The 22,911-nt window shown below is 42.8% G+C and overlaps 1 protein-coding gene across 1 annotated transcript in view; it reads right to left on the reverse strand.

The window, feature by feature from the left end:
* The window catches only part of Dnah6 (dynein axonemal heavy chain 6), a 195,330-nt gene that overhangs the window by 75,252 nt on the left and 97,167 nt on the right, over window positions 1-22,911 (reverse strand). Inside the window, exons 38-46 of the mRNA XM_021164519.1 lie at window positions 21,775-21,996; window positions 20,563-20,710; window positions 17,616-17,773; window positions 14,289-14,420; window positions 13,182-13,353; window positions 11,288-11,434; window positions 9,970-10,043; window positions 6,976-7,130; window positions 1,994-2,225 (exon numbers count right to left, since the gene is read on the reverse strand). Of these exons, the coding sequence (XP_021020178.1) occupies window positions 1,994-2,225; window positions 6,976-7,130; window positions 9,970-10,043; window positions 11,288-11,434; window positions 13,182-13,353; window positions 14,289-14,420; window positions 17,616-17,773; window positions 20,563-20,710; window positions 21,775-21,996 (1,440 nt within the window). The remainder of the gene's footprint in view (window positions 1-1,993; window positions 2,226-6,975; window positions 7,131-9,969; window positions 10,044-11,287; window positions 11,435-13,181; window positions 13,354-14,288; window positions 14,421-17,615; window positions 17,774-20,562; window positions 20,711-21,774; window positions 21,997-22,911) is intronic.

Genomic DNA, 22,911 nt, shown 5'->3' on the forward strand with positions numbered 1-22,911 from the left:
ACTTTAGTCATGTTTAACCTTTCCTTTTGTTAGTTTGGGTTTTATAAGTGCTTCCTTTTGGAGAATTCAGTTGTCCTATCTTTGGTTTTTTGAAGCAAGGGTGAGTTTAGTCACATTGACTTCTGTCTGGGGGGACTACTATAAAACATTGTCTTCCAGACATGATGTGGCTTTATACTCATGACTCACACAGAAGCTGTGGCTATCTGCACAAGTCCTGCATGTGCTCCCACCAGCCAGTGTTCCAGCATGGATGGGGAGGGGGCTTATGAGGCCATACCCTTGCTATGAAGCTACTGATATTTGATGGCCCATGAGATTGGGTGAGTCAGCTTTTTCCAAGAGGATAGCCCCTAGTAGGTTGCACATGATTCAGTAAATGGCCCTACATCGTGCACACCTGGGAGACACTAAACGTACTCAGTGGGTTATAATAAGCAACAAGAGGAGGACATGAAGGGGGGGAGCATGTGACAGAGGTCCTGGGGGAGTTGGAGGACAGTGTAAGCAGATGCAATTCTCAAAAAATATACAATTTCTGTTAAAAAAGAGTCTGTTTAGACTTTCTTAGACTTTCTTGAGATTTTCTTTTAGATTTGAATAGGTAATTTGTACATTATGAAATAGGCTTCTTCTCTCATAATTAGTGAAAGTATTACAAGTATTTATTGTCTAATAGCTAAGTTTTTTGCTATTCATCACTCTGCAGATTTTCCCTCAGAACAAATGTATTTATATTCAGATTGTTGTTCCTAAATAGAGATTTAACATTTTCACTAAATTTTAATGTATCCATGTGTGTGTGTGTGCGCGTGTGTGCGTGTGTGCGCAGGCGCGCACGTGGAGGTCAGAGGATAACTTCCAGGATGCCCACCTCTCCTACCATGTGAGGCCTGGGGATCAATCCCGGGTTCCTTTTACCTGCTGAGTAGCAGGCTTTTCCCCACACTCTGCCAATGCCATATCATAATTAAAAAGTAAAGTTTTTTTTTAATGGTGTGTGTATGGGTGTATGTGTGCGTGCATGCATGTGTGAATGTATGTGTGTATGAAAGCCTCCTGCTACAGAGTTTAAAATCTCTCATATTGGCCACTGAATACTACTGAGTTCTAGAGTTAATTTGACCTGAAATTTAGCTCTTAGTCTTGGGTGCAGTAATTTTTACATAGAGAGTTTCTATCTATACTTCCAAATAGAGTTTATTACTGTGGTGCTCATCTTTGACTGCTAATTTGACACAACCTAGAATCAACTAGGAAGAGAGCCCAGGTGAGAGATTGCTTCCAGTGGCTTGGCTTATGAGCATGTTGGGAATTGTCATGTTAATTAATTGATGTGGGTGGCCCAGCCCACTGTAGGCAGCACCATTCCCTAGTAGTGAGTCCTGAACAGTGTAAGAGTGAGAAATGATCAGAGTTCAAGCAAGAAAGCAAACAATCTTGAATTCACTTCCTTTTGTTGTTCACTGTGGGTGTGATGTGCCCAGCTCTTCCAAGGTCCTGCCACTGTGACTTCTGCGCTATGATGGACTGTAACCAGAAACTGCAAGGTAAAGTAAGCCTTCTCCCCTAAGCTACATTTTCTCAGGCTGCTTGATTACAGCAACAGAAATGGAACCAGGACAATAACCTTCTACTGTCTATGCCTTTCCCCAAAGAATAGCTCTCTTTAAATTCTGACCACAAATACTTTGAATTAAAAGGGAGAAACTTGGTAAAAAAAAAAAATACTGGGCCATAAAGATATTTTATAAGGTGTAGGGAATATGTTAGAGGAGACAGTGATCTTCTATAATTTACCCACCCTCAAAACACAGTGGATCGCAGCCCCATGTGCATTTTATGTGCTCACAGTAGATTTTAACCCCTGGTGCTCACAGTGGATTGCAGCCCCATGTGTTCACAGTGCATTTTATGTGCTCACAGTAGTAGATTTTAACCCCGGTGCTCACAGTGGATTGCAGCCCCATGTGCCCACTGTTTGAGTATGTACCTGGGTGTCTGTGAAAAGGAAAACCATATCTTTGTCTTCCACACCAGCCATCTTGTACAACTTCCTCAGGTCTTCGTGGAAACTGTCATAATTATACCCTCGGCTAAGTTCGATCTGCAGACACTTGTAACCACATATATGAGCTGCGAGTCTCGTGAGGGACTGCTTTCCGGTGCCTCCTACACCAACCAGCAGCGCGTTGCCCCTTTCCTGGCGGATCATCCGTGCAATTCTGCAGGAAGCAAAGGGAGGAAGATTGAGTTCAGGTTCACAGGTGTGTCACTGTAGCTGAGAGGGCCTCATGGCTCTCAGTGGGATGGCTGTGGCCAGCAGAGCAGGATACTGCAAGGGAGAAGCAGTCTATCTCAGGCAAATCATGACTGGGTGAATGTTATTGTTGGCTCTTTTCTCCGTCACCACCCTGCTTCACCATGGGCTGGAAGCTTTCTGCCTTAGGTGTGCAAATTTAAAATAAAAGATTTTTCTTTTCTTTTCTTGTTTTGTTTTGTTCTGTTTAAGTGTGAAGGGTTTTGACAGGGACCCTGACTGATCTCAGACACAAATTTATATACTGGTATAGCTCAAATCTCCACCTAGAAGGGCAAGTGTGCACAAAAAAACACCAGATGTAGAAAAAGGCACAGTGGTTCTGAAGGGGTTTGGGGTTCGGGGTCAGTTGGGCCAGTCACTATATGAGAGCAACAGTATTTTAGAAACTTGTGGTGAGTTGAGTATGAATAGCTTCCATGGGCTCATATATTTGAATAATTGGTGGGACTATTTGGAAAAAATTAGGAGGTGTGGCCTTGCTGGAAGAGGTGTGTCACTGGGCTCAGGATTTGAGGCTTCAAAATCTACACCATTTCCGGTTAGCTTCCACTCCCTTGTGTCTGTGGGTCATCTATAATTTCTCAGTCACCACTCCAGCACCATGCCTGTCTGCTCCCATTCTCCCTGCCATGAGGGTCATGGACTCTAACCCTCTAAAACAGTAAACCCTCACTAATCCCTTTCTTTTATAAGTTGCCTTGGTCATGATGTCTCTTCACAACAATTCAACATTAAGTAAGACACTTGCTGATTCATTTTAGTGAGAACTTAAAACAGTGCAGTGGTCATAATATTAGACTGGACACTCAAGAAGGAGAACATAGAATTTGAGTTCAGGAAAAAAAATAGAGAGATATGGATAAATGTGACCACTAACCTGCAAAGATCAGCTGAAGCTGAATGTCTCACATAGGGTATTATGGGAATTGAAGCAGGTGAGGTAGAAGACATGATCAAAGAATGCTCAGAAAGTGGGGTGTGTGTGTGGGGGGGAAGGATGAGGAAGAGAAAGAGCACGGAAGCAAAGGAGTATAAGCCATGGGGAGCAAATACAATTTTAGAGGCCATATGACAGCAACTACAGAGGGAGAAACAAGAAAGGCTGGCCTCAATCGCTTAAGGGCACTTGCTGCCAAGCCTGAAGACCTGAGTTCAATTCCCAGGAACTACACTGTAGAAGGAAAGTGTAGCAATATTTTAATCCAACAACATGGCTGCTCTGATAATATCAAAGACTTTCTAGGTCTTTGTAATCTGGCTTGAATACAGATACGGCCTTAGTATACACTTTTAATGCCTCTGTCTGGAATCCTTTAATCCCAAATGATGACTTCTAATTGAGGGGCAGACAAAGTGATGAGTCAGAGAAAGATATGACAGAACGAGTCAGAGATAGAATATGCCCCACTCTCAAGAGCAGCACAGGGAGAGAGATCAGTTTGGCAGTTGAGTTCAGTGCATCAGAACTGAGCCAGTTGGGTGAGTTCAGAGTGGAGTTCAGTTGATTCAAGTCAGTTCAATTGAATCAGTTCAGTCAGTGTAGTTCATGCAGTGTAGGTCAGCAGAGGCCATTGAAGCCAGAGAGTAAGAAGGAGCCATAAGATTAAAACAAATTGCCAGAGTTAGTTTGAGGCCAAGCAGAGCAATTCAGTGAGAAGCAGAGAAGCCAGATTGAATCAGTCATCTTGGAGAGATGTTTGAGCCAGAACAACTGAGTTGTACCAGCCAGCCAGAGTTCAGAGAGAGCTAGAAAGGATGAGCTTATTCAACAATAAGTCTCCAAGATGACAATTACATCTGACAAATAAAAGTTACTTTTACAGGAAATAATTGATTTTTGTAAGTTGTCCTATGACCTACACCACACACACACACACACACACACACACGCGCGTTAAAGGGTTGGAATCACATCTACTTCTATTTCTGAGATCTAAATTTTTTGCACAACTTAAAAATTTCATGAGTATCAAAAGCAGGAATAAGAGATTTCCTCCATGGAAACGAATCAACATGAGCTGGCCACACAACAGGCCTCAAGGTGTCATTTCACAAGACAATGGTGAGAGATTGAGGGAGAGAAAAACATCATTGTGGATCAGTGACAATCTGTAAAACTATCCTAAGTGAGGATGAAGATATACAGAAGAAGAAAGAAGGAAATTAAAAAAAAAATTAAATTAGAAAAAAAGGTCCAAGAAGGCGGGAGGAATGTATGATAGGGATTAACACATCTGAGTATTGGTGCTCACAAGACCTCCCCAGGGAGTGATGGTGTTGACAAACTTTTAAAAACAAAATAGAAAGGGTACAAATAATTTCTTTAAAAAATTATTATCATCAGTGTTTTAAATAAGGTTTCTCTATGGGAATGAAAGTTGTTCAGATATAGCATGTGGGTATGTCGGTAAAAGAACAGATAGGGACCAAGCACTATCTTGATAACCCAGTGACAGATAAACAGTCATCTTATAATGCAAGCTGTGGCAAACATGACTCCTTGAATTTGAGTTAAGAGCAGAATTGTAGGACTCATGGGAGACTTTATTTATGTGAAAAAAATCCTTGGGGTTGTCAGTCTGAACAAGAACCAGCACTAAAATTTGGCCAAAATGAATATAGACCCTCAAAGCTGTTAAATTTTTGCTATAGTTATAGATCAAGGGACATCCCACTCACACTGATATTTCAAAATGATTTTTAAAAATGTCACCATATGTGGGTATCATTTTTAAAGTACAGTATTAGAAATTTATGAAGCTAAGCATATTGAAGGCTGGAAATTCTTTTAATAATTAACACGAAACATCAGGATACATTTTTAGTGGAGAGGGATCTGAGACAAGTCTTGGTATAATAGCCCAGGATAGTCTCAAACTTGTAGCAATCCTGCCTCACTCTCCCAAGTGCTGGGCTTTCAACCATTGTACTCCTGGCACGATTCAGGAGAGCTATGCTTGGTAAGGATAAAGCTAAGAGAAGCATGAGAATAATTTTAAAGAATAATTTATGGAGCTTTTATGAAAAACTGGGTCTGTTCTGGTTTGGGAGACCGGCAGTGGAATTAGAGTCAAAGGTCTGAATATGATTCCTAAGCCTGCCATTCATGAGTAAGAATTGGGAGAGTGTGCCTGATTTTTCCATGGCATTGTCTGTAAGTCGATGCAGTATTGTTTCTGGTCCAGTTTGTTCTGTGATCCCATCAAAGGCTAGAGCACTGTTCTCCTTGTATGAGTCTGGATGTATCTGTGTGGCTGCTTTGACAGAAAGAATAGATATGATGGAATAGCTAAGTTATATGGCCACTTGACTTCTCTTCTTGTTGTTGGTGCCAGGGCCGTGATTTGGTGAAGCCCAAACACCCCTACTGTGGTCACAGAGAGGCGTGTGGAGGGAGTATCTGAGGACAGAGATGTGCCAGGTACTCCAGGTACTATCTGATGAAACTATGAGAAGCACCCCAAGAGAGCAGCCTATAACCACTGAAAGACAATGGTGAAATAAAGCCAGTTAATGTGTGTCTAAACAGCCAGGAAGAACATTCTCTGAGCCGAATTCACAAAGAGCTTGGGGCACAGAGCTAAGAGGGGACCATGACCATTACATGATGCCATGTATCAAGGCTTTCCATGCTCACTGAGTCCCATTATTGCTTCTGCTCCCTAGGAGGGACCTGACACCAGAAGTCACAAATGGGGGCTCACCTGGAAAGGTTATTTAAACACTCAGAATGGTCTAGAAGGACATGAACTACTCTATAAAGTGGTGTGTGTCTCAAGTACTGAAGACATTCAGGCTCAGTGCCCACATGTGAGGAATGTCCCTCCAAGAGGGCCCTAAGTGGGCAGGAGTCACACTTTTAAGCAGATAGATCTATCATCAGGGTTCAACGATATTTACTATAATCTTGAGTTTTCTTTGTAGGCACACGTGTACCTTGTAATTAGCCCAATATATCTATTAAACCACTTCAGATACTATCTATAACAAGAATAAAAACAAACAAATAAAATTGATTAATGCTTTGCAATCACAGGATGTAGAGAAATAGCTTAGTGGTTAAGGACACTTGTTGCTCTTGCAGAGAACTCAGGGTTTGTTCCTAGCACCCTCATGGTGGTTTATAACAATTCCGGGGGCTCCAACCCCCTCTTTTCACCACCGAGGGTATCAGATATGCACATGGTGCACATAGATATATGTAGACAACACACTATACACATAGGTATGTCTAATATTTTGATATTTTGCAATAATGACCTATGGGATTCCATAGAAAATTCATTTTGTATCTATTTTAGGCATATAGAAATATATTTATTTGGGGGCTAGAGAGATGGCTCAGTAATTATGAGCATGCTCTCCCAGAGGACCTGGGTTTTGTTCCAGCACCCACATTGGGCAGTTCAAAACTGCTTGTATCTCCAGCTCCAGGGAATCTAACATCCTTTTCTGGCTACCTCAGGTACCACACACACACACACACACACAAAGTAAATAAACAAAATCTTTAAAAAAATCTTATAAAGTATCTTTTAGTTCACATTGCTTATTTCTATGGGCCTTTAACTAGTCTCCTAATGCGTCTAAAGTTTTATCTTTACTGAAACACAGATTAGATCAAGTATGTGTGGGAGCCTGTGGCACTGTACCTGGACACGTGCTCTATGGCATCCTGGAAGAACACCAGCTTCACTTCCTTAGGGTTTGTGAGGTTATAGTCATCGAGATAGTCCTGCAGAACATTCTCGATTTTCTCCATGTCGGGTAAATCATCATAGATGCGGTCAGACTTCTCTGCTCCAAACTGTAAGGCGATTTGTGGGAACACACCAAGTTGGGTCAATTGCCTTATATAGACATATGACACACACAGACAATCTGGAAAATTATTTCACTTCACCTTTTCCAGTGCTAGGTTGTAATGACAATGATTTTTGCAATAAACCTCACGCAGAAAGGAGTTTGAAATTATTTAATTTGTGTGTGTGTGTGTGTTCTGGTTTCATACTCTTAGGCTGTTGCCATTCAAAAAGCTAACTGAAAATCCACAGGGCCAATTGTGAGCACCATGAATGATCGTTTTTGGGACTACATGTAGGTTTTGTTCTGTTTTGACAACAGCGGCCAGCCTAGAGTTAAACATACTGTTGAGAATAAAAATCAGGTGTAAAACAAAAGGAACTGAGCGCCTTAGTTGGCCCGATTGAGGATGCCTTTTCTTTGCTGTAGCAATGGCTGGGAGGCACTTCTGCTAAAATAAACCTGGAAAAAGCAAAGAGAGTTCTTGTACGCAGGGCTCACATATCCTAGGCAAATGCTCTACCACCTGGCCATCCCCCAGGTCTGTTTTATCTGTTTAACTTTGCACTCCCTTTCTTTCTCCCCCCTTGGTGTGTGTGTGTGTGTGTGTGTGTGTGTGTGTGTGTGTGAAGTTGTGGGTATTCTAATGTGGAAGTCAGAGGACAACTTTGGATTGTTTGTCCTCGGAAGCTTTCCAATTTCTGTCTTATTGGCCCGGAACTTTGCAAATTAGGCCAGCATAGTTTTGAGGGATTCCCCAATCTCTGTCTCTCATATTGCTAATTGCTATAAATGTGCTTGCTATGTGTACACTACTGCATCTGGTTTTTACATGGAGTTCTGGGGATTCGAACTTATGTTGTGGTAGCTTAGCCTAGGGAGTGGCACTATTTGGAGGTGAGGTCTTGTTGGAGGATGTCACTGAGGAAGTCAGTCAACTCATAGTGGCCTTCAGATGAAGATGTAGAACTCTCAGCTCTGCCTGTGTCATGCCTGCCTGGATGCTGCCATGCTCTTGCTTTGATGATAATGGACTGAACCTGTGAACCTGTAAGCCAGCCCCAATTAAATGTTGTCCTAATAAGAGTTGCCTTGGTCATGGTTCACAGAAGTATAATCCTAATTAAGAACTATGTCTTCATGCTTGTTGGGCAAGCCCTTTACTGACTAAGCCATCTCTCCAGGTCTTTCTTTATTCTTTTATTTGATAATACTATCACTAAAACCACATAACAAATGTAAATTGTGAGAACAAACCCTCATAGTTTATTTATTTTTACTTACTTTGTTGTGTTTGACCTAGTCTTTCTTTCCTTTTAAAATTTGTTGGTAATTTCAAACATGCATATAATATATTTAGATTATATTCATCTTCTCCTTAACTCCTCTAAGACATCCCTCTATCCTCCCTCCTAATTCATGTTGACTGATTTTTAAAGAATTAGTTGATTAAAATTTAAAACCATAAAGTCCAATCAGTACTGCCTGTATGTCCATGAGTATAGGCCTGCCCACTGGAGCATTCATAGGCAACCAACCTTCAGGGCCACATCCTTGAGTAAAATTGTCTCTCCCTTCCCCATCAGCCACCACTTGCCAGTAGCTCCTTAGTGAGGTGTATGAGCTCCTGAGCAGCTATCCCACCCGTCGGGGAATACTGACAGCTTTAACCTTGTACAGGACTTGGATAGGCATCTATGACTGCTGGGCCTTCATTTTAAATGATAACTTTAAGTAAGTATACTTCACACAAATAAACTATCCTTCCCCCGACGTCAGGTGGTAATACTCATTTGGAGTGAGGCCCTGCATATAGCTTATAGAAGGACCAGTTAATTTACTATCAGATCATTAGCTTTGGTAGGCAGGCAGCTATGTACCTTTGCTTTCTGTGTGAGGCTGAGACCTTGGCAAATGAAATGGGTGTGGCCCTTGGCTTTGAGACAAAGATCATATTCCCCAAGTAAAAGTCAGTTTGATGGAAGCAGATGGCAGTTTGCTGTATAGGTGGTGTGATGGTTTGTGTATGCTTGAGCCAGGCCTTGTTGGAGTAGGTGTGTCACAGTGGCTGTGGACCTATAATACCCTAGTCCTAGCTGCCTGGAAGCCAGTATTCTGCTAGTAACCCTCAGATGAAGATGTAGAACTCTCAGCTCTGCCTGTGTCATGCCTGCCTGGATGATGCCATGCTCCTGCCTTGATGACAATGGACTGAACCTCTGAACCTGTAAGCCAGCCCCAATTAAATGTTGTCCTTACAAGAATTGCCATGGTCATGGTGTCTCTTCACAGCAGTAAAACCCTAATTAAGACAGGTGGGTTGGGGGCTAATGGAAGATTTGTTCCAGGATTGTTCAGAGGGTAAAAATAGGTCCATGTGTTGATGCTTTTGGAAGAATGGAGACTTACAATGATATAAAAGATAGTTAAATGTAAGAGTGTTTTGCTACTTGTGAGTTTCCTTGAAATGAAGAGAACAGCTCCTTTGACTATTACACTTCCATGACCGAAAGCAAGTGATTGGGGATTGCACAGCTAGGTACAACGGGCCTGAGCTAAGGAAGACCAGATAGTAAATAATACTTGGTGTTGCAGAGCACCTGTCTCTGGCTCTGATACTGTACTCTGCTAACACTGGGCAAAGGTGGCCGTAGAGTGAGCTGTGTCGGAATAAAGCATATTTACAAGAACTAGGCAGCAGGCAGATTTGGACCATGGGACCGGAGCTTGTCCACACTTGGCTTAGATGTTTAATCTTCACAAATGCAAAATCCTAACGTGGATGAATCTGATTCAGAAAACATCAAATACCTTTGAGTACAGCCAGGCAGTAGACCACTCACCTTAATGAAATCCCCAAATATGATGGGCTTGCTTAAAAAGTATTCCAGGTCAATTGCAATTCCAAAGTGCTTGTCTGTTAACAAACAAAAGCAACTTCACCATGGGGATTGGTTTGCATGTAGCATTCTAATGCGATCTACAGATTCGTGTCTGCAGTTGATATAAAAACTGAGAGACAGCCATGCCAACAACATACCATTTTAGTTGTGTGGAAAATTTCCCAGATTTCATTATTTAGTAAGTATTAGAATTTTTGGGTAAATAGTAAATATTGAATAACTATTCAATAAAAAAGAAACATTTTGGGATTGTCATCATTTCTTTTTATCTTTTAAAAAATTCTTTTTTGAGACAGAGTCTCATGCTGTAGCCAAGCTGGCCTCAAACTTAATGCAATCCTCTTGCTGGAGCCTCCTGAGTGCTAGGATTATGGAAATGAATTACTACACCCAGATAAAAATACGTTTTTTTAGTTAGCATATAAAATAATGGGTTTCATGATGCCATTTTGATATAAATAGATCATTATTTTTGTTTTTATTTTCCCTCCTTTGTCTCCCTTTCCTTCTAAGCCTCTGCCCCCTAACTAAACTTATCTGTGTCCATGTCATATATGTGTGACATATGTATATAACCATGGGTCTGTATATATACCTAGATTCCCCATGATGCCACACATGTGCATACATATACATATCACATGCTGTAGCCAAGCTGGCCTCAAACTTAATGCAGTGTTCTTGTTGGAGCTTCCTGAGTGCTAGGATTATAACTATAACTATATATAGTTACCCCCTAGATTCTCCATTATGCCATGTATGTGTGGCATATGTATTACATGTGTGTGCTCATAACCACACACACACACACACACACACACCCTAAATCCTCGATGACAGAAGGCATGTGATATTTGTTTTTCTGTTTGCCCATGATCGTCTCTTGTTCCCTTCCATGTCATTTCAGACTGCTTCCTCCTTCTACTTCTCTCTGCTGTCATATCATTCATCAATATTCTCTTTCCCTCTCTATTCCTTGTAAGAGAGGAAACATGTTATCCTGCCTTCCTATTAGACAAAATTTCATTTGTCCATTTTCCTGTCTCTACTTCTAATTTCATACCTGATTAAGACTATAAAACCTTTATTTTAGTAATTCATCTTCATAATATTTATATATATTTGACTTACCAAAAATTTTTACTTATGAATGCCTAACACTCATAAACTCATTTTCAGTTCACTTTTATGGAAACCAAATTGTTTCTCTGATTTCTAAAACATTAAAAAGAAAACCCAGCTAAATAAAGATACTTACTGGCCATTTCTGTCAAAATGACATGGAAGTAGTGTTTGTCTTCATTATTGATCAGGCGATCATGGAATACTCTTTGACATTCGTGGCAAAACAGTCTAAATATCTGAAGTTCTTCTCTTATTGTTCCTGGATCACATTGGAGAATACCTGTATTTGTTTGTTTGTTTGTTTTTTTTAGAAAAGGAGAAAAAAGAAAAAATTGCATTTATGGAATCTCAGTTTAATAAAGTAGAAAACACTTAAGTCCAGCTTGGGATGGAAAGAAGTCGTTAGGTTTGATATATATTTTGAAAGGGTAGTTGTTCAGGGAGTGGGTGGAGGTCAAGGTTCATAACCAGAGGAGTTAATGATGGTCCCTGCTATGGCAGGAATACCAGTGGCAGTGGTAGTGGCAGAGGGATGAAGAAAGACTCTATCTTTTCTTTTCTTTTCTTTTCTTTTCTTTTCTTTTCTTTTCTTTTCTTTTCTTTTCTTTTTCTTTTCTCTTTTCTTTTCTTTTCCTTCTCTCTCTCTCTCTCTCTCTCTTCTTTTTTGTTGTTGTACAGGACTCAGCTATGTAACTCAGCCTGGGCTGGNCTCTCTCTCTCTCTCTCTCTCTCTCTCTCTCTCTGTTTCTCCCTCTCTCTCTCTTTTGAGACAGGATCTCACTATGTAGCTCTGGCTATCCTAGAACACACCATGTAGACCAGGCTGGCCTGGAACTCACAGAGACCTGCCTGCCTCTGCCTCCCAAGTGCTGGAATTAAAGGTGTGCATCACTGAAGCTAGCTAATAACCTACTTTCAATCAAGTTTAAGAAGTCCAGTTGAGGAGCTGAGTGAGGACATGGAGAAGAGTGTAGAACACGGGAGGCATGCTCAGAGGAGAGGCTGCTCTCTGGAACAGAGGACTGACTGAGGTTGAACAAAAAGTTGACTGAGTACAGAGCCCAGGCCATGATTTTAAGGTAGGGAGGAGGAGCAGTTATCGATGCCAATGGAGTGACAACAGCCAGGGAGAGTAGGGAACAGGAGAGCTTACACTAGAAGCATTGCTGAGGAGAGGCTTGCTTTATTTATTTAATTTATATAACAGAAGTCTTTCTAGAAAAAAAGAGGAATTAAATTTTAAAGGTGGGATCTATTATTGGATTTGCAAAAATGATGCTGGGAATGATCTAATAGAAGAGGTTACTATAAAAGCAATGTGGGGATTGTAAGAACCAAGTCTCAGATGAGGCAGGTGGAGAAGGAACTCTGTACAGGGGCAGTTCAGATCAGGATAGGAAAAGTCAGGTTGTCTGGGAGCTTTGGGAGATGCAGCATCTTTGGTCTGCTTGCTTCTATTTTTCAGCTTTCTATTCCTCACCCTTAGCTGGAAGGGGGAAAGTGGAATTGGGTAGAGATTTGAGAAGGTTCTGGGATTCAGTGTGAGATAGGGCCGTAAGGAGTCTTGAGTAAGTTATGTTCTGTGTCACCATTACTTTTCTGTTGCTGTAATAAAATACCCCGACAAAAGCAAGTTAGGAAGAAGGAAGGTTTTTCTCATGGATTTTTCTCATAGTTCCAGTCCATCTCTCCAGGGAGGTTGTATGAGCAGGAGCATGGGTGGGGTGGCTGTGCACAGCACATCCACAGCCAGGCAGCAGGAACAGCAAAGTTGAGAAACAGAATATGCTCAGCTCACTTCCTCCTTCTTATATAGTCTGGATCTCAAACATAGGGAATAGTGACGCCCACAGTGGGTAGGTCTTCCCACCTCAATTAACCATGCCAAGAAGGTCCTCTCCTGGGTGATTCTAGATCTCATCCTGCAGACAACTGAGATTAACCATCATGCTAGGAGTTGGTGCACATGATTCTGAGAGATTTGGTGGAGGGCAATGGAAATGCAGAAGCAAGAATGAGGACACCACCTTGCACACACTTGGATAAGTCTCTCAGGTTAAAGACATAATGGGACTTGGCTGGGGTTGGCAGGAGATCGACACTCATCCTGTTGTAAATCTCAACGGCAGCTTCTACAATATTTGATGACGTTTGCTTTACTGCTTCTGGGAAGTCAGCCAGGAAGCCATTCAAGATGGCCTAGAACCAGAAAAATAATGGAGAGAGATTTTTTTTAACCCAATATTTGTCTTTCAAATACTCCAGTTTGATACTGTTTTCCAAGTGCAATAGAAGAAGGCTAAATTCTGAGACTAAGGCACCTGCAATCAAGCCCTTGTTCATTTCAGAGTATACTTTCAAGAACAGGATCTTTCTTGTGATGTGTGGTTGTTTGGGTTGGCTGAGTGGAGTTCATAACTGGTCTGTAACTTCCCATGAACTTCCCATTTTCTGTTTCTGTGACTGTGTTCACTCAAGAACTCTCCGTTCCTGGGCTCTCTTCCCTCTCTGTCAACTTGTAGCCTCTTCCAAGACCCCACCTTGGGTGACTGGAGATGGCATGCCCCACTGACGCATGCCATGTCCTGCCATCATCCTTTTCAGAGCAACGTTTCCCATCGCAGGATGCTCTGATGAGTGCTTCTAGGTTAAGGTAACAATGTGTTTCCTGTTTAAAAGATGAGGAGGTGGTCACCCAGGGAGGTTAGCTCAGGTGGGAGAAAGCTAGCTCATTGTTCACAGTGATGATGGGAGAGTTCATGATGTCTGTCTGAGGTGTGTTGAACTGTAGCTGCCTGGAGTGTTGTGTGATTTAAGTAGGGGATTCAGACCTGGAGGTCATGTCTGAAATGTGCACAGAGGTAAGGGCTGGACAGTGGAAGAGATCTGCCTTCTTTAGGAGTGTCACATATAACCTGTCTGCATTCCTAAATGGTCTGCCTGGGAGATCACAGATACAGAAGTCAGTAATGCATACACCGCCCAGCTGCTCTCCGGGTGCCCATGGTCAGATGCTCCCTGCTTAGAAAAGAGGTGAAAGGGGTCCTTAGAAATCCTGTGGACTGTTTTGACTCTGGGATCCTTAGTCCATGTTTTCTTTGCCCCATCTTGTTTAAATTAGAATCCGCACTCACCTGGAATATCTGCTTCAGACTGTGCTCTGAGGGCATCGGGAGGCACAGCATGCTGAAGTGTCGGATGAAGCGGGGTGTCACAGGATTGCGACCCCCTCCTGGAGGTGCACATGCTGACACAATTGTTACATCCTGGGTGGAGAGAAAGCAATGTGGGTCAGCATGTAGAGAAAATGATAAGGTCTGCCCTCCCTAATATCAGGACTCAGAAACAACACTTTTTTTTTTTTTTTTTTTTTCGAGACAGGGTTTCTCTGTGTAGCCCTGGCTGTCCTGGAACTCACTTTGTAGACCAGGCTGGCCTCGAACTCAGAAATCCACCTGCCTCTGCCTCCCCAAGTTCTGTGTGCACCATCACATCTGGCTCAGAAACAACACTCTTGAGGACCTATGATGAGCTGGCTTTGCAACCCCATGACTCTTTGAGTTCACTATTCACACCCTTATTTCATGATGAAAAACCAAGGTTTTTCCTTGGCAATGTCAGGGATATTTATTTATCTATTTATTTTAGGACCCTCTGCTCGCTCCTGTCAACCCCGCTCATTCTGGTCAGTCCCGCTCAGTCAATTCTACTTGCTCAGTCCCTGCTCGCTCCAGTACAAAGATTTATTTATTATACATAAGTACACTGTTGCTGTCTTCAGACACACCAGAAGAGGGCATCAGATCTCATTACGGGTGGTTGTGAGCCACCATGTGGTTGCTGGGATTTGAACTCAGGACCTTTGCAAGAGCAGTCAGTGCTCTTACCCGCTGAGCCATCTTGCCAGCCCCAGGGCTTTATTTTTAAAAACATTGCTCTGGAGACTGGCAAGATGGCTTAGTGTTTAAGAACATGTTCTGCGTTTGCAGGGGACTGTAGTTAGTTGTTGCAGTTTCCTTCCTAGCGTCCACATCAGGAAACACAATTTGCCTGTAGCTCCAGGAGGCCAGACACCTTCTTTAGGACTCCATGAGGACATATGCACCCCCAGAATAGGCACACAATTAAAAATAAATGTTTAAAAACAAGCAATAGAGATTAAAAGGCCACTTATGCTGTTTGTAGGTCAGGGAGCAGGCCTAGTGTGTCTAGTGATCAGTTAAATGTGTTAGTTTAAATCTGACTGATATTATAGGAGGTATAGACTATTGGCTTTAGGAATCTGAGAGAGAGAGAGAGAGAGATAGAGACTGGCTTCTGATAACAACTGTGGAAATGAAAAGAAATAAGTGAGCAGAGAAATATTTGCAACGGGTGACCCATACATTCAAAAGAAATTCTAGGATTTGGCCTGTGTCTGTTTGTCTTTGAGTCAATAACACCATTTGTTTTGCAGGGATGCTGGGGAAGTTAAATGATGTAACAGTGCTTTCTGCAATTTGTCTTTACTATGGGCAGAAATGACTTACTGCAGACATGCCCCCTTTTAGGATAGAATCAGAGCAGGCAGTCCACACAGGGTCCCCATTCTCCCCCAGACTCTTGAGTCCTGCTGATGGCTTGTTGGTGGCACATGTGGCCACAACAAGGCTCTGACTCTCATCTTTTCTCCTCTTAGGGACTCCAGAGTCTCTATTCTTGCCTCCTTTCTAGTCCACTCCTTTCTTACAGCCAAGTAGATCTTTCTAGAACACTTGCTTTGGAGACTCCCCATCACTGAGAGGACAAACTCACATTTTTTTTTTTAAATCATGAACTCATAGCCATCTGAGATGTGAGTTCTGTCCCTCTTGCTGTTCTAGAGTCATATTTTACAGAACTAGGGCATTTCACACTCCTTGTTTATGAGGTATAAAGTGTTCATGCCCTCTGTCTGTCCTTACTGTCTAGTCTCCCAAACACTGGCTTCTCTTAGCCCCAACCCCATCTCAATCCTGAATTCTCGCTGTCTTTCCTACTCATTATCTTTTACAACAAATAACTGTCTACTTTCCAAAACTGAGCTCCCTGGGAGGCAAGGACTGTCTCACTGGCCACTCATCTCCTGAAGCAGCATAACAAAACCTTAGTGCAAATGAAATGAGCTGAATTACAGGTAAGAAACACCAACACGCTTTATAGACTGAATTTACTCAGAAATAATATGCCAAAGCCCTAATTTTTTATAAAAACCGATTGCTTTTGGAGACAGGGAATTTGGAGAGGTGATTAATGTAAAATGATGCCTTTAGAGTGAACCCTAATACAATACAAATGGTACCTCAATAAGAAGAAAACCAATTGTAATTTGAGTACAGTTTGCCTCCTCCATAACTTATGTTGGACTTTAATCCCTCTTAAGGGGCATGTAGAGGGGAGAAGTTTAATCCAACATTGTTGTTTTGAGATGGTAGCTTTAGGAAAGGATTAAGACTAGCTAAGGTTATCAGGGTGGCACTGCTCATACTTCTCCAGCCTTGCTGTTGTGTAGCATTTCCCTCTGTTTCTTAAAAAGCTGTAAAAGGAACTTTGCTCATATCCGGATACAAAGAACTCACAAGTTCCAGGAAGTCTCAGAAACTTACTAGATTCACAAGGTTCCTGGCTCCCCAAGATTATATGGGTAATCTGCTGAGGAGAGGAGACTCTCTGAACTTGATCTGTTTGCAAGTTGTACAACAAACTCCTGATCCAGTTTTTGTGATTTGTCACCCATGCTGAGTTTGGGGGTGGGCTTTGGGTGAGACATCTGATCCCATTTTTTTTCCTCCTGAGACAAGATTTCATTCTGTGACCCTGGCTGCCCTAGAACTTGTGATATAGACCAGGCTGGCCTGGTCACAGAGATCCACTTGTTTCTGCCTCCCAAGTGTTGGGAGACATATAACCACCATATCCAGTGCTGCAGCTGCCTTTGAGTTATCCATGTTCCTGTAAGTAACCTTTCCTCACACCTATACGTGTGAATAAGCCCAATAAACTCAGGGGTCGATCAGGTTGGATTTGGATGCTGTCTTTATTTTGGCCTCCCCTCGGCTCCCTATCTGGGTTGAAGAGATGCTTGTTTACATCTTTCCAGTGTCACCTACCATCTGACTGTTCCAATGATGAAATCTGGCACCACATGTGGTCTCTTGCCCTTGGATCAAAACCACAACCCACAATAAATCTCTTCATGACTTACCCATCCTATATAACTGTTATTGACAGTAGAATACAGAATGACAACCCCATGTAGGGACATGAGGAGAAGATGGACACCTACAAATCATGGATGGAAGTCTCAGGAGAGTGGATGCTGCTCACCCCTTCATTTTGAGCCTTTAGGATTATGAGAAACTAGCTGAAGCTACCCAGTCTGTAGTATTTGGAAATATCGTCCATCTTTGAACACACCAATTAACGTGAAATCTAAAATTAACCTGTATTTCTTTCCAAAAGAGTTTGTTTCTATCATAGAATCCACCAAAATCTTGATACTGCCGAAGCAGTTCAATTGGTGGTTGGGAGCCATAGCGGTCCAGCCGGGGCATATTCAGATCATCAACAAAAATCACCACTTGTTTATTTCCTGGTGCTCCTGGAAGAAAAGAAGGAATTTTGAAAGAATCACAATCTGTCCTTAGAAAACATAAGACCATTTGTTGTTGTGGCTTAAAAACAACTTGTCCTCACAAAAGTTCACATTGAAGCTTAGTTCTTGGTGTAATGGTATTGGGGGGGGGAGCACTGAGGCATTTGGGGTCACCAGGGATCTGCCCATCTACCCTCTGCTGGGAGCTACAGACCTGACCAAGGCTTTCACATTGTTATGTTATGTGGTCCCTCACTTAAGACTCAGAAACACTTGATGATGCTAGTTCCCCAGTGTTGGGAGCTATTAAGACAACTCTTGATCTCTGAATCGGGCCTCTCCCCCCGAGAAGAAAAGGGGGTCAAAAGTGGGCCACCGACACACCGATTCTGAGAATGTTTCAGCCCTACCGATTCCGAGAATGTTTCAGCCCTACCGATTCCGAGAATGTTCCAGCCCTAAGCCATCACCGATGTCCTGACCACACCCTGATACCACCAAGTTTCTGCTTCCCCGTGTAGCTGCCAAAAGAAAGAATTTCTATTGCCCCCCCTCCCATAAGTACTTCTCCTTTTGCTTGTATTGCCCTAACCCTCCCACTGATAAGTATCTGTACTTCCCCTTTTGCTTGTGCATTTAAGCCTTGGGCCTTTCTCAAAATATTGGGGCCTTGATACATTCCAGAACGGTTTCCGTGTCGTTATTCGTACAAGGCCCTCATCTCTCTCTACCCCCCATTTGGTTCTTAGGAGGAGGTCCCGTCGTGACCCTCAAATAACTGGACCTGCTGGACGGGTTACCCCAGTAGGGTCTGGACCTTTCTGGGACTCAGCCTCACCTTCTTCCCTGACCAGATGTGTGGCCTGAGTGCCTGAACATGGAGGAGGAAGGGGGTTATCTTTCCACAGAAGGATGTAGAGGGACTCTAAAAGTTTCAATTAATGAACACCACCTCATTACCTCCACATGGACTAGGCTTTGCTATTTGAAGCTATCCCAACCCCATCAATGGAAAATCCCAGAAGGAAGTAGGAAGGCAGCACAGGAGGTGGCTTCCCTACTCTGGCTTCCAGGGTTTGAGAAAAGAGCCATAGCCCTGCGGTTGAGATGAACGATAGGTGAGGATTCCAAGGCAACCAAAGCCGATTCAGAGCTCCACTTTATCTTCTGTCCCAGATGAGCCATGTAGCAAGATCCAAGTGGGGAAAAGACCTAAGAGAATCGCTCATGAAAATTTGGAGCTCATGAAAAACAAAAACAAAAATAAAAACAAAAAAACAAAACAAAACAAAACAAAAAAACGGACTGGCATCTGCTGTCCTGTGTTTAACTGAGCAAGAAAAGGGGAAGCCTGAGGAGACAGTGAGGCAGTTGGTAACCTCACTGTTAGTACATGGAGGTCAGCACAGGATGGACAATGTGGGAAGCATCTGAGCTCTGTCAGGTACCCACCCACCTGGAGGACTGTGGGCTCTGTTAAGTGAAGTCTAGCACGTAGGTTGAACTTACATTGCTGGAAGCTGGAGGAAGTTGATTCTGTGACCTGGAGATCAACATCAGGCAGCTTTCCATTAAGGAGGCTGAAACCTGGCCAGTGAATATTCTTTTAGGGATGCTCTCAAGAGCTTGCTCCTGCAAGCCTGCCTCCCAGAGTAACCCAGGGCCGGAGGATCAGGGGCCACACACGGTGACACTCTAAATGCCATCGAGGGACAAAACATTAGTCTATTCTATCTTCTCCTGCCCCTACCCATCAGAACCTCGGCACGAAGAAAGGGGTAGCATCACCCCATGCTACACCCCATGTCAATTCCTGGAGCTGCAAATCTGACTCACAACAGAGACAAGGGCTGACTTTTAATTAGGCTTGGGGTTGATGTTTTACATGGGTCCAGACTTAAAATATCTAAAGGTGACAGGAAAATTACACTTACAATGACAACAACACAACAACACAACTAGTTAATAAGGGAAAGAGAAGGAGATGCTAAAACTTGGTTGAAAACACCAACTGAAGACAAACCTAGTCTCATGTTACTTTCAACTGAACCCAGAAACTCCATGTGCCAGATATGAAGATATTTGTTAGCTTAAACATATGGAAATCGATTGAGGTTTGAGAGCTGTGGGTGGAGAGAAGAGGGGCCATGAAGTCTCAGAGACTGCAGATGATCCAGGCTGAAGGTGGCTGTCCTGGTTAGTCTTCACCTTCACTCCACTTGGAGTCTAGGTGTGTCTGTGAGAGTGTTTCCAGAGAGGTTCATTGGGGATAGGGAAGATTAACCCCGAATGTGGCTGGCACAATCCCATGGGATCCCAGAATGAATAAAAATGAAAAATTAAATAAAAAGGAGAAAGCCAGCTGAGCACCAGCATTCATGTCTCTGAGTTTCGATGGCAAATGTGGTTGTGACCACCTGCTTGCTCCTGCCGCCATGCTTTCCCCACTACGTCAGCCTTCTCCCTTAAGCCATGAGCCAAATGCCTCCTTTCAATTGCCTTTCTCAGGTATTGTCACAGCAACAAGGAAAGCAGTTGACATTGTGGTGGGAGAAATAAATGGTTTGCAGTTCACAGTGAAATATCTGGATGAGAAAAATGAGTTAGCACAACGCCTTTACTCATTCTGCACGAACTTGGGCTGAGGCTTAGGACCTATAGGAGAGATCAATGTTTTCCCCCAGAGGACTAGGCGGGCTGCTGTAAGGCGAGTTGGTTTCCTCAGCTTGCTCTCTTTGTACACAATTTACTGGCTTAGTGAATGTGCAGAGCAAAACCGTGACGATGACGCTCACCTAGAATATTTTTTCTCTTTCGTTCCAGTTTTGACTCAATGATCTCCTGAGTCCTTGAAGATGAAGTTTGGGCAGAAAAATTTAGATAAACAGGGACATAGCCAGCTGATTCTTGAATTCTATTCAGCAATCCTTTTGCAATAACAGACTTTGAATAAAAAAAGAATATGTTAATTGATTTTATATTCAATGTGATACTTTTTCAGTAGCCTGTACTGGTCACCACCCAGCACCATGAATGAAACACAGTATAGAAGAAGCAAGGATGGATCTAAACAAAACTGTTATTGTTTCACTGTGGACATTGATCTTTGGGTACATTCATCAGAACTAAAGAAATACTCGAATCAGATCTAACTTGGAAGAAAGTCTTAGTGTCATATCAAATTTATCTGTTAGTATCCAGTTAGATAATGAGGTAGACCTACATTTCTTTTCTTTTTGAAAAAATTAAAAATTTATATTTGTGAGTGTGTGTGTGTATGTGTGTGTGTGTGTGTGTGTGTGAGAGAGAGAGAGAGAGAGAGTGCTCATGTATGTGTATGGGTGCCTGTATGTCATGATGCACATGTGTGGAGGTCAGAAGGCCACTTACAGAAACTGCTTCTCTCCTTCCACCTTATGAGTTCTGAGAACGAAACTCATGGAGCCAGGCTTGGCAGCAAGCCCCTTTACTTGCTGAGACATCTCGGTGGCCCATGTTTCTCAGAGATAATATGGAAGGTAAGCAGTGAATCCTGGTTTGTGCGGAAACCTTTAGATATTTTTTTCCTCCACCCTCTCCTTACCAAATTAAAATGACCCTGAAGTTGTGGGTGTAACAGTTAAAAGTAAATAGGAAAGAGGACAGAATGGGGAGAGCTCGTGGGGAATACAGCTGCCCTGGGCAGTTTCTATCCAGACAACATGTGGCAACTGCAGAAATACACAAACATCCCTCCCTAAGTGCAAAGCTTGGTCTCCGAGACCAAGCTGAGGATACATTTAGAAACTGATAACATTTGGGGAAGTCCCAGGGTCAGTGTGGATTCTGAAGAGTTAAATTCTGAAAAAAGTGATAAAATCTAAAAAAACAAAACAAAACAAAACAGAAAAAAACCCCAAACCAAAACCCTCCCCTACTCCAGGAAACAATGTATTATTTCTGATGCTGGGCACCCTAACTCCCCAGTGCCCTCAGTTTGACAGCACTTCTGATGCATGTTTTCCTACCTTGCCGACACCAGTTGTTCCCGTAAACAACACCGAATGCTTGACGGCCAGCAGCTTTTCCATTAGATAGCCATAGCGCACCGTGTCTGTTGTGGGGACAAGCATCTCAAAGAATGGGACCTCCCTGCTGTACTTGAAGGTGGGTATGATGCGCTCCCAGGGGTCCAGGCGTTTGGTGTCAAAATCTATATGAATGCTCCACAGATCTCCAGAGCTGGGAAGCTGAAGTAGAAGACCAAATGTCGGTGGACAGCACTGACTCACAGAAATAGATACCATCATTAAAAACCAAGGCACAGAGTTGAATTTCATGCTTTTCTTTTTCTTTTTAAGAATTTGTGCAAATACCAGAGGTTAATTGCTTACTTTTTGATTTGACTGCAGTGGGGATGCATTTGTGGTGTGGTGTGGTGTGCTGTGTGTGTGTGTGTGTGTGTGTGTGTGTGTGTGTGTGTGCGTGCATGTGTGCAAGCATGCTGTGGGTGAGGAAAAAGACACACTGAGGACATTGGGTATTCTACTCTATCATTCTCTGCCTTATTCATTTGAGATGGAGTCTTACTGAACCTGGAACTAGCCTGGTGGCCATTAAGTCCCAGAGATCCTCGTGTCTCTAGCTAACAGAGTTTGGGAATGGGGATTTATTTACTTACATATTTATTTGATTCATTTTTATTTATGTATGTGTGTGCTTCTTGTCTGTATGTGCACCAGCCAAAGCCCCCCTGGGGCCTAGGCTTTAAAACCTGACCCGTGCAGAAAGAAGAGAGTGCCCAGCAGGGTGGGCTCTATGCCCAGAGTGCAGCCATACTGCTGGCTGAGAATCACCAAGGAGAGATGCCCCACCACTACCACCACCACCCTGCTCAGCAGGGAAGGGAGACAGGTCAGCCTAACTGACATCCTGTGAGTCCTGCAGCGGCACTCCTTAATCTGTTTTCACTTAAGATACAAGCACTGGCTCTCTCACCTTCCTGAGACAATCCAGGGAGCTTCTGTTAGGAAGAAATAGTGGCGGGAAGGAGATTTAAATCCTTAACTTCACTTGCCTTTTACTTTCCTAATCTACATTTTCCTTCCTTCCTTCCTTCCTTCCTTCCTTCCTTCCTTCCTTCCTTCCTTCCTTCCTTCCTTCCT

The sequence above is a fragment of the Mus caroli genome, chromosome 6 (genome assembly GCF_900094665.2).
Source record: "Mus caroli chromosome 6, CAROLI_EIJ_v1.1, whole genome shotgun sequence".
In the NCBI taxonomy this organism is placed as follows: Eukaryota; Metazoa; Chordata; class Mammalia; order Rodentia; family Muridae; genus Mus; species Mus caroli.